Consider the following 12,869-nt stretch of genomic DNA (forward strand, 5'->3'; position numbering starts at 1 on the left):
ACAGAGGGAGCATATGGCTCAGGCCTGAAGCCTTTATCAGACAACAGAATCTAGACAGGATTTAACAGTAATTGTTTTTAAAGGCAAATGATACTGTTTCTCCCGTTCTGGTAGTGATAGAAAGATTCCCTTTTAAAGAAAATTAACATTTAAAGAGCATTATAAAATTTTATGTCGTATGTATTTTATCACAGTAAAAAAATAAACAAAAAAAGATATTAAGTAAACAGTAGAGGGTGGAGTGCAATCATGACAAAGCACCAAGATGATATTCAAAATACTGACATTTGGGAAATAAAAGGCTATATGGTTTGATGTTACCAGTATGGCGCAAAGATGGAAAGTGTTCAGATTTACTTTAATTTCTATTTTACATTAAAACAAATATATAAAAAATATATATATATAATAATAATAAACTGTGCATTTTTATGGTGATAGAAAAACCTAAGATTTGTAACCTTGCAGTTCATAAGAGTTAAATTAGCTTATGACTATACTTGACTGTAGATTACATATATATAATTGACTATAACAATATATGGCTATAATTTATTAATCTATGCCAATACCATAGAAATAGATATCTCCCTATAACGTAAAAAGTCTTCCCACAAAGTTCATAGTTTATAAGCTGCAAATGATGACATAAAATAAAAATATTTTGTGATGAGAGCACTTCTATATTTAAGATCATAAGTTGGAGCTAATAGTTAAGTAAACCAGTAAGCAGACCAAATGTCACCGATACTGCCCACTGTCAAACAGCAGCTGTGACAAATGCTGCAAAGGAGAGATGCACGGTTCTGTAACGGGTTCTAACAGGCGTAATTTGACCTAGGCAGGGCTTCCTTGAGATGAGAGGGCTGGGAGCAGCAAAACAGCAAGGCAGGAGGAACATGACCAAAGTCAAGGAGTCTGAGTCTAGGCTGGAGAGTATAGGTGCTCAATGGCCCAGGTATGGAGCTTACCTTTATGCCAAGAACAATGGGAAGACAGCAGAAGAGTTTGTAAAGTGGAGTTACCTACCTGAGCAGATCTGCATTCTGAAAGGTTTGCTCTGGCTGTAATGTGGCAACCCTCCCAAGAGGCATCCGGAAACAGAATCAAAGTTTAAATAGGTTACAAACTAACAAAATAATTTAGGAACTGCATCTAGACCAAAACATACCAAAATGTCGTAATTTCTTCGTCAGATCTGTGTGGCCTACCTACATCAAGAGTTTTAGGGGGCTTCCCTGGTGGCGCAGTGATTGAGAATCTGCCTGTCAATGCAGGGGACACGGGTTCAAGCCCTGGTCTGGGAAGATCTCACATGCCACGGAGCAACTAGGCCCGTGAGCCACAGCTACTGAGCCTGCGCCCCGCAACAAGAGGGGCCGTGATAGTGAGAGGCCCGCGCACCGTGATGAAGAGTGGCTCCCACTTGCCGTAACTAGAGAAAGCCCTCGCACAGAAACGAAGACCCAACACAGCCTAAATAAATAAATAAATAAATAAATAAATAAATAAGTAAGTAAGTCAGGAGCTCTTTTTAAAAAAAGAGTTTTAAAGTAGAGAGGGCTGGAGCTCTAGGGAGGGGTTCTCAGGGGTGGGGGGCTGAGTACTAACAACTGTTGGGTTCTGGTCACTTCCCAGCTTCCCAGTCCAAGCTTGTCTTTTATATGTTTTACCTGAGAGGTTTCTAATAAGGTTCAGCTGAAGAAATGGCTTTGTTACTGAAACCAAATCTGAAAACTGATGTTAACACCCGTGGCCTCTAAGACCCAGGTAAAAGACTAGACTAGAAACAGTCTGTGGGAGAGCAGTACCTCAAATGACTACACCCTGTGGTTCCTGTTTGGTCTAAACTTCTCATTGTGATCTTCTTCATAAGAGATGGTACTCAGAAATAGTCCCCTATTTGCTTCTAATCCTCCTCAAAAAGGTTCAAACTCTGGGTCACCCCGGCACACCAACCAGAATGCTACAAGAGAAAGGAGGAAAGGAGGAAAGGGAAAAGGAAAGGGGAGGGAAGAGAGAAAGAATACACAGTACCAGTTGGCAAGGCCCTGGAGCACAGCTGGTGAGGGTGCAGACTGGCACGTTCACTTTGTAAAGCTGGCAATACCCACCGAAGCTCAGCAACGGCGCTCCCAGGAACGACACGCAACAGAAATGGTATGCAAAGGTTCATTCGCCAAAAGACAGGTATACAAAGGCTCGCAGAAGCACTATTCCTAAAAGCCACCACCTGCAAACATCCCACATGCTCATCAACAGAATGGATTATCTACTGTGAGGTATATTTCTATGGTGAATACTGTACAGCAATGAGACTGAGTCAATTACAGCTACACATGAAAACACGGATGAATCTCACATAGGTAACATCAGGAGAAGACGGACCAAAAGACTACACAGAGGGTTTCTGTTTATATATAATACTCAAAAACAGATAAAACAACTGACTAGTCATGTGCAGAAATAATCTCAATTTCTACCTTAATACTAAAGCCCAAAATGAATTACAGACTTAAATATGAAGAGCTGAAAACTTCTAAAAGTAAGCGTAGCAAAAACCTTAGTGACCTTGGGCTTGGCAAAGATTTCTTAGATACAACACATAAACCATAAACTACACAAGAAAAAAAAAATCAATAAATTGAATTTTATAATGATCTGTGTGTGATCTATGCACTTTCCCATATACATCTACAATTTAAATATTACAAAATATTAAATAAAAGCAGAAGAAAGCATAAAGATTGAATAGATGGAAGACAACCCAGTCAGCCACCGTCAACGCATCTCACCACTCAAGAAAAACTACATCTCAGATACTTCTATCCTGCAAATACAGAAACAAAGCCAAGAGTGGCAGAGTGAGGGGTGGAAAAGGAAAAAATAGTTATCATTAGCTGCCCATCCTACCCTTTGAGTTGGAATGGGAAGGGGGCAGGTCCAATGAAGAGAGAATCTGTTATAAAATTTGGCTCTCCTCCCACGACTACTCTTAATTCACCACAGAGACATGGAGGAAAATATACTCAACATAAGAGCAAATAAAAGACACCTTGATCCTGGATCATTTTCCACTGAACATCCTTTACTTTCTTCTCTCCTCATCTGGTCCCATCCTTATTTATTTATTCTCTCCCTTCTGTGTTCCTGATCCTTCCAGACTTCTCCTTTTGCTTTCTGCAACCATGCATTACTATCATATGTCCTTTTTCTCTTCACTGAAGAGGCTCTAAATTAAGAAAAGGAATTAAAATATATACACAAAAATAGCACAGGTTCTTTATGTTATTTCAAATGCCCTTATACTGGGGGAGGGGCAACATACCAATCTCCATCACTTCTCACCAATTCTGTTTATATAGCATTCGTAGAATATAAGCCACAGCATAATTATTTTTATGATAATCTCTCCCTCTCCCTTTTTCTCTTCTTCAAAAGGTAGCTAGCAACTTGTCAAGTCAACTATGTGCTAGCTATGTGGGATGCTAAAGATATAGGATACTACTTCATATCTATTCCAGTATAAGGACCCCTTTTAACACCAAAAATGTCAAAAACACATACACAAGAGATGATCCTTTTAGAATCCGTTCCCTGAGAAAATGCAATCCTACAAAGGCACTGATATTTCATTAACTTTTGACTAATTGTGAACCTTATTAATCACAACATCCATTCACATTTTACAACAGCAGATGTGGGCAATGCTTAGTGTGAATGCAGATTCTCAGCTTCTCAAGCCCCTTATCTAAACCTCCTCAACCCTCCCTGGACTCAGCCTAGACGGACTGGGAAGCATAGCTCTCAGCACTCTGGGCTCAACTCTTCTGTATTGAGTATTGTCCGATTTTGTTCATGAGTTCACTGAAGAAGTAGTAATAGAGTTTGAAAAAATTTGAGGCAGAGCGAAGGGCTTTCTGTTCACTCAGGACCTTTCTGGGAATGATTTAATCAGAGTCTCCCTACAGCACACCCCGCTTTCTCCTCTCTTAGAACTAGTATCTGAAAATGTTTAATAAATGATTACTACCTTTTTTCCAGCTATTACCATTATTACTATACGTCTCTTCCCCACCTACTCTAACCCCATAAATTTCCACATCCCTGGAGTGTTCTAGCTAGGAAAAGGCAAGAAGAAACAAAAACTTGAAAAACCTAATTTTTGCATCAAATAAATTTTTACGGCTTTTATTTATTTTTTTTTTTACACTAAGTAGCGGCAGATGAAGAACTAAAATTATGCTCGACCCTTGTCTCTACCATGGTTAAGCTGAATATAATCCATCTATCCGACAGCAGCTCAATTAAAAGGAAAATATTCACTGTAGGGTTTATTCCTAAAATCTGCAGAAGGGCACTCTCTTGCAACAGATATGTCTTCCTCTTAACTGGCAGTAACATACAAATCAGGCTCATTTGTTTTTTTATTCATTCAATAATGTTCTCTGTCCTTAATTTTAAAAATGGGTAAGTTGATATTTTTCTCTCTCTCCAAAATATAAAACCAAAAAATAAATTACAACTTTTGTCACCCCACTGTTTTTTGTCCTGTGAGTCAGCCATTCTGAAAAGAAGTGCTCCGCACCTCCCCTGCTAAATGATATTCAATGGACACCCCTCCATTCTGTTAAAGGTAAAAAAAAAAAAAAAAAAAAAATTTAAATTTCAAGGTGGTATTGAGATCTGTTAACATATTTTCTAATTCAGGTCACAAAAAAACTTCAAAACTCCATTATAATATAACTTCAAATCATATTTGTATGTATTCTCAATGAATAATCCTTAAGAGTCTACAAAGATAAAGCTTATTTTTTGTCTTGCTTTTCCCATTTTACAATACTGTCTGAAAAAAATAATAATAATTCAACCACTACCAGCTGTCACAGGACTAGCAATTCTCATTAAGCGGGTGAAAAATATGAGATGGAAAGATTACTATGAATATCACATCACTGTTTATATGTCTATCACATTTTGTACTTAAAAACATCGTTCCTCCACTCGGTTCTCTGAGATATCAAACGATCACGCTAGGGGACTTCCCTGGTGGTGCAGTGGTTAAGAATTCACCTGCCAATGCAGGGGACACGGGTTCGAGCCCTGGTCCAGGAAGATCCCACATGCCGCGGAGCAACTAAGCCCGTGCGCCACAACTGCTGAGCCTGCGCTCTAGAGCCTGCGAGCCACAACTACTGAAGCCGGCGGGCCTGGAGCCCGTGCTCTGCAACAAGAGAAGCCACCGCAATGAGAAGCCCGTGCACCACAATGAAGAGTAGCCCCCGCTTACCGCAACTAGAGAAAGCCCACGCGCAGCAACGAAGACCCAACTCAGCCACACATACATACATAAGATCATGCTATACTGCAGACAGTGAACAAAAATCAGTCGTGACATATGATAATTTGGTTTCTCACAAGTAGCTTCTCCCCTCTTTAAAGAAAAACAGGGTCTCTTCATCCTTTTTACCAATAAATACATGGGAATACTGACTATAGGTAAATGCCAAGTATCTTTAAGACTCATGCCATGCTTCAAATAAGTATTTAAAATAAAACAGTCAAAGACTTTAAAAATTTAGGTGATTAGAGAACAAGGAATTGCAGAATGTGGTGGTAATGCTACATGATACTATAAACTATTAAATTGCTGGGGCAAGTATAGTCTTCCTAAGCCATGAATTTTTTTTTAAACTTCAGATTCTTGTTTTTCAAGTTCTTCCAAATAAACTAAAAAGACAAATGATGACCATGATTGTATAATTTATTTAAAGGAGGGGGAAAAAAGAGTAATTTCTATTTTTAATATTTCTACATTAATAAAACATATTCTATGTTGGCAAAGTGTTGGCTTAGCCATAAACTACATTTATACCCATTAAGTCAGCATATCACAATTGCCAAATATATGTGTAAGCACCCCCCAAAAGAGTAACAAACAAAGCAAGCAAGCTCTGGTAAAATGTGTATAGAGTTGTCATAAGCACAGCGGCAGATTTCTAAACTTTAAAATCATGTCTGCATTCATCCTCTCTTTCCATCAAATTTAACCACAGGAGCTTAGATGAAACAATAATAATAATTTTTAAATAAATATATGTAATCACCAAATATTTTAGAATCTTTCCTTATAAGAGTGTATTTTAACTATAAAAACCTCACCCATTCCTAACTTGTTTCTCAATAATATTCACCCATTCTGTTTAACCTTCAATTTCTCAATAGAGAGCACATGCTACTCAAAAAAGCCAACGTAATTATTGTTGTCATACCATTAAGAATGCTCTTCGTAGTAACAAAACTCTAATATTACAGTTGGTACCCGGTACGTTCACTATTTACACCACCATCCTCTCCCCTTCCCATCACCACCATTTTACTGGCAGAATATTCACAAGGCTGAAGATTGTTTTTCATCTCAGCAAAGAGAATGCTTAAAATGGGATGGCTAGCCACAAACCAGAAGTTAGAAGCTACATAAAAATAAACACAAATGTGTCTGAATTTTTCTATGTTCAACCTCTAAAGAAGGCAGTAACATTTTCCTTATTCATAATTCCCTAAATTAAAGCCAGAGCCTTTCACCCAATTATACTAATAAATTGATTTAATGTCATCATTTTGCCATCACATCATGTTCTCCATACACTAGTGTACTATAATTAAATTCATTTTACCATGCTGGGTTCTTCACCTCCCATTTTCTTTCCAGGGTTTTTCCTATATCATTCTTCAACTACCAAAGTATTTCTCCATAATATTTTCCTAAATATTAAATCTATGAACAAAAAGACAACCCTGAAGACTAACCAGGGAAAAGATAAATCAACGCACCTTAATACAAAATACCAACATTACATATAAACTATTAGGTAACCAACAGAAAGGTAAGCATCAACTGTATGCCCAAGAGCCTCAATTTAAAATATTATGTAGTAGAAACAATTTTGGTAAACAGAAGTGAACACACATTTACATATCAAAATAGGCAACTATAGACCCATTTCTGACTTGAGAGAAACATATCTTAATTCTATTTATTAAGTAAAATAGGCATTTTATGAAAATATCTCCTTACAGGTATAATCATTCGATTGACAGATAAAATAATTGCTTTAAAAATACTTCTGAGTCATTTTGTCCTTACCTGCAGGCATGAACCATTACTGCATGCAGTGACTGTTCCATTTCCTAGCACAGACTTGAAGAAGCATCATATCTCTCTTTCAGAATGTGACTAATATGTGGGTTTGCAATTCCTAAGCTATTTACAAATGGCACTCCCTTTCCACATAGGAAAATATTTAATACAACCAAAAGCTAAGTATTTTTAACCTAGATCTTACAAACAATACTGGTAATTTTGTGTAGCAACAACCTCAAAATACAGGAAGCAAACCTAGTACCAGTATTTCCTTAAAGAAAGCAAGATTTCTGTTTATTTTTTAGCTAAGTATATTGTTTTTTAAAGCCTTCAACAGCTGTCACACACGAACCACCAGTCTGCTGTGTTATGGTGTGCATGCTGCAGCTGATTAGGCTTCACTATTTTTTTTTTTTAAATCAATTACCCTTTGTAAAAGCAGAACAGCTTACCGAAATACACGTCTTCAAAACAGCACAATGACCAGCATGCAATACGATACGTTATATAGCAAACTTGACAAGAAAAAAATACACCCTGATTTGTTTCTTAGCAATGCTACACCATTAATTGTTCATGCAAGAGATGTAGCTGTACCTTTCTGAAGAGGACGACTTCTCAGAGTTAACTGACATCAGCAGCTCAATCTTCTGCTTGATTTCTGGAAAAATCAGAAAATATTCACAACCAAGATTGCCTGCCCTTGCTTTCAAGCCTTATATCAAGAGATTTTTCTTCTCTAATCCCTTTTGTTCAAAATGAGGCCACAAGATTCGCAGTACTTCTGTTAGGACTGGGATTCAATGGTGCTATAAAGGGAAAAAGCTCCAGAGGCATCAGGCCTTGCTAAACTATGCACATGACTGTTTATGAAAGCAGGAAGTACCATTCCTTTCAAGCAGAGGGGTGTTTTCTTTTTTTAAGGTAGAACTAGCATGGCTCTACAGGAAGATTTTTAAATGCAGCAAATTAAAATACAAACCAAAAATGCTAACAACTGGATTGAACATACCAGATAATTTGAGAAGTCTGGGTAATAAAGTTACAGACTGTAATAAACAGATAGGCAACCCTTGGCTACTTCTATTTCACCAGCCCTGAAAAATATGGCTCAGTGAATCATTTTTATCACTTAAGAATGAAATATTAAACCAGAATCCCAATTTTTAGACTAAAAATATTTTAATCTGTTATAATATATTGATTGTCTTTAAAGATACATTTATATCTACTCCCTAACTCCTTTAGAAAAACACTTCTGTTTTACACCTTAATTTTCCCCTCCTCCTTCGCAGCACAGCACAAGTGAACAGCAACACCCAGTTACCAAGCAGATAATATACTTGTCCTTTTAGGAGAGGACTGACAACGCTATCTACAACAGAAATATAAGCGCCAATTCAATTTAATTAAAAGATCATTGCTGATACTGATTCGGAAAAAAAAGATTATAGACAAAAAGGGAAGGTGAGATAAAAATAAAAGAGGAAAAAGAGAAGGAAAAAAAACCTAACACATTTCCTTTAAAATATTAACCATTAATATAAAGCACATAATTTTACATGAATAAAACTGATGTGGGCCTATTATCTAGACTATTTCACATATAAAGCTGTTTTCCTATTTGTAAATGCATTTTCCTATTCAAAATCTTAAAAATTCACATACCAAAAATAAAACACAATCCCACTAAATCTATAGGCAGTCTCAGGATTTCAAAGTAGACCTCAGTAGTTTGGGGTTTTTTTTTAAAGGGTAAAATGAATTTTAATTTTTAAGAATCTTGATTCTAGAAATCCAAGGAATATGAAATGTAAAGGAGAAAGGAAAATAACTAGTTGCATAAAATACAATGGGCCTGTACAGAAATATCCTCTCAGTGTTGTTAAAATATGAGTTTTTCCAAATTGTTTAAGCTAACAACTTCATCCAATGGGCATTATAAAGCTGGCATGAATATCTAATGAGAGCATAGAATCTACCACAGGCTACAGCCAAACTAGCACTGGGGAGAGCACATAGCACAGTGGTGAAATTGAGATGATGATAATGAAACTTACCTTGAGGAGTCTTACGTGGATTACAGAGCCTGGCACCTGGTGCCCCAGTGAATGCTCAGTAACGCCCCGTTTAAAAAGAGCACGGCATTTAAGAACTCAGGCTCCAGGATCCGCCGCCAAGCAGCCTAGGATTTGAAAGCAGGCTTCTCCATCATTTTTAACAGCCATATGACCTTGGGGAAATAAACTCTCTAAGCCTCTATCTCCTCTCCTATAAAATGGGGATAATAATTCTACATGAAGGGCTGTTGTAAGGATTGAATGACATAACCCATGAAAGGCACGCAGTGTTGTGCTTGGCACGTAGTAATAAGCCCTCACTGCCTAGCAAAGGATGGGATCCTAAATAAATATTTGTTGAATGACCTAATGAGGTATACTAGGTCTGTCCCATTTTAAAGAGCTTTTCTATAGTTTTAATCCACCTTCTCCTTCTTACTACCAACCTTAACATTCACCTTTTTATCACTATAGTATTGATATTATTATATGTGGAAATTAAACTTTAACCTGTGTCTCAGCCTTCCTTTCTAGAGGAATTATTCTCAGTTTATCAACTAGCCACTGTAGGAATGAGGTGACACTTGAATTCTTCTTCACTGTGGCAATTTTTCATTCCAAAAAGACAGAAAGTTCACACTTCAGTGTATCTCTATATATCTGTGCACTTAAGCTGAAAGTCTCCAAGATTAAACTGCATAGCTCTAATGAAGTATATGTCTGTCTTACATATATTAGAAAGAAAAGCTAAAGCTCTAAACCATTTTCTGGCTGGTGACTTTGGAAGCTACAAACCAAAAAGGTTTCAAATAATTCATGGAAAGGTTTCCAACATGATTTTCACATTTTCTTCAAACCTTCAGATCTGTTTATAGCTCCAGAAGGACTGAAAGGTTCAGGAATGTTCACAAATACCAAGTTAACATTGTATCCACTGAGGGCCATGCATTCCCTCTACACTCCTATCTAATCCTTATCAATACCAGCCATGGGTCTGATTACTCCCCATGTTCATTCTACCACGATAAACGCCACAGTCCTGGGGGGCTTTGATGTTCATGTCAATATGATTCCAAACACCCTTGGTTAAGGGCCTTGGGCCCCCCAATAGTGTCCTGAACCTCTGATCACCTGAGTCATCTACTACCATGACCACACGTAGGATGCTCTCTTACACACACTGCAAATACATCCCCCAAATCAGTTGTTTTTCTATATCTATACTGGATATTTCACAGTATCCAGGACCCTATACTTTATTTTTCTGCAATTAATCCCACCAGTCTTTTCCTTTATGAATTACGGTTTTCCTGTTAAATTCACATTTCCTTATTTCACAAATAAACAAGCAAGTAGTACCTACTATCTCTAATTCTTCATTTTCTACTCAATAACATGAGTTTGAAGACTCCTGGAACACTTAGGGTGCACAGTTGAACCAATCCCTAAGAACCCTGACAAGGAATAGCGGTGAACAGTAACTACTACCAAACATAGTCCAGAAAAGGAGGTGCTTCAAAGATTCAGACCCTAGAAGAGAAACTGGGCCGTCCCGAATCCACCTAGAATCCTAACAGCAACAGCAGCAGAAGCGTAACACAGGGCTCCCATGCAGAGGATCCGCTTCCGCGTCCTTTAAGATCACTAAACACCAAGCATGAGCTCACAAAGGACGGTTACTTTTATGACGTGGAAATTAAATAAGACATCATAATTGGGCAAACAGTTCTACCTAAACTCGTAGACCTACATCCTTTTAACATCGGTGTTATTCTAACAGATTTACTACATTTCCTCTCACTTGGCAAATTTGGAGCCATTTCAGGCTACAAGAAACAGGTATGTGCTCAGGTTACTTCAGGTGACAGGATAATACAGCAAGAATACATCTAGAAGTTAAGAGGAGGGAAAAAAATGCCTCAGTAGGCCTCAGAACCAGAATCTTGTTCAGAAGACGGGGCAGCTCTTGAAACCCAGTTACAATACCAAGTGCTCCGAGGGATTGTTCTCCACCTTAACCTTTCCCCATCCTGGCGGCCAAAACCTCTGATCCATTTCCTCTGATAATTCCATTTCTCCCTTCGCTACCAACTAGTAACTACTTCTCCTCTTTACTTCACTCGTTCACAGATTCTACTGCCTTGGAATGCATACTTATGGCCTTCTCTCACCTTAAGCGAGTATCTTTAAGGGGCTCCTGTTTAAACTCGCAAGAGGGCCTGCAGACACTTTTCCTGCTCAGGTGTCAATCCATGATATTACCATCTGGGACCAAGTACTGAGGTCCTGACTCAAAATTCAAGAGACTGACACAAAAGAGCCTCTTCATAAAGGGACAGGAGTAAAGCAAGCTCTCTGAGACATCTAGGAAGATCAATGATTAACTGCTCCCAACATCCCGAAGATCAGTCTAGCCTAAAAAGGAGTGCCTGTTATCCCAGCATTCATTATTCAAGTTTTCTTTGTGATGAGAATGCACAGAAAAGCAAAAATTGTGCAAAAAAATGCCCATTGATAAACTGACCATTCAAACAACTGTCCCTGATTTTCACCAGCCTCTACCCCCACCCACCAAATGCCTTCTCTGCTCAGTCTCTCACTGATGGTCATACAGCCCAACAATTCAAACAAAATGCAAGTCCAGAGCAAAGCGAACACTGAAAATCTGCAACAAAGGATGGAACTTTAGACAAAGTTGACGGACAATACTAAAGAAATGTTAGAATCCCAGGCAAACCCACTGACAAATATAGAAAGGAGTTAAGAGGGTTAATAATTGTTAAGAGTAATCAACAAGGACAATAATATGCTAAGTGTCTCAGGAATGATAATTATTTGATTATGAGAGACTAACGGGGGAAAATAATAATACTCTTAAATAGTCTGCAAAAATATCCAACATTACAGTTGTATTACTACTTAAAAGATATCCAGTCATATTATTAGTCACCCCCTGGTATTCATGGGGTGGGAGGGGGCGCTGATTGGTTCCAGGACTCCCACCCCACCCCCTACCCCCTGCTGATAACAAAATCCACGAATGCTCAAGTCCCTTATATAAATGAGGTAGTACAGTCAGCCCTCAGTATCCACGGATTCAGAACCCACAGGGATCAACTGTATATAAAACTTAATACGAATATGTATGTCAGAAACAATCAACACTTGATACATTCTTCCTTCTAAAACTCAGTAAACTCAGTACATATTTTTCAACTACAACTTGAACTTTTGTTAAATAAAATAAGCTTACTTCTAAAATCTGATTTTATTTTTCAAAATGAAGTCTCAATTTCACCCGCCTTCCTTAAAAGCAGTCTTTTTCTGGTATCAAATTTCCTCCTGCTATAATTCCAAAACAGTATTACTTTATGTTCCTGAATATAGCACAGTGCCAACCAACAATATGTATGCTCCAAACTCTACAATGGGGTGGGCTGGGGTGGGGGTGAATTGGTGGGGGACTGGAGGAGAAGAAGAAGGAGGTGGTCTCAGGCTGGTTAGGTTTCCGGCTTAAAACTTTCAAGGTAGCTAATGCTGCCACTTACAAGAAACTTCACTTACTAAAGAAAATGTTTTCCTTCTGTCAGTTTTTAAATTATTATTCTGAGTGCAACTTATAACCCAAAAGAAATGCTAGTTTAAAAGGAAAGACTTGTTATTGA

The 12,869-nt window shown here is 37.9% G+C and overlaps 1 protein-coding gene across 11 annotated transcripts in view; it reads right to left on the reverse strand.

The window, feature by feature from the left end:
* Positions 1–12,869, reverse strand: part of SRPK2 (SRSF protein kinase 2) — a 229,168-nt gene that overhangs the window by 123,713 nt on the left and 92,586 nt on the right. For 3 of the 11 annotated variants that reach the window (XM_057549519.1, XM_057549514.1, XM_057549520.1), the window contains exon 3: positions 7,742–7,805. The exons of the other annotated variants lie outside the window; for them this stretch is intronic. In XM_057549519.1, the coding sequence (XP_057405502.1) occupies positions 7,742–7,805 (64 nt within the window). The remainder of the gene's footprint in view (positions 1–7,741; positions 7,806–12,869) is intronic. 11 annotated transcript variants of the gene reach the window in all.

The sequence above is a fragment of the Balaenoptera acutorostrata genome, chromosome 7 (assembly GCF_949987535.1).
Source record: "Balaenoptera acutorostrata chromosome 7, mBalAcu1.1, whole genome shotgun sequence".
Lineage (NCBI taxonomy): Eukaryota > Metazoa > Chordata > Mammalia > Artiodactyla > Balaenopteridae > Balaenoptera > Balaenoptera acutorostrata.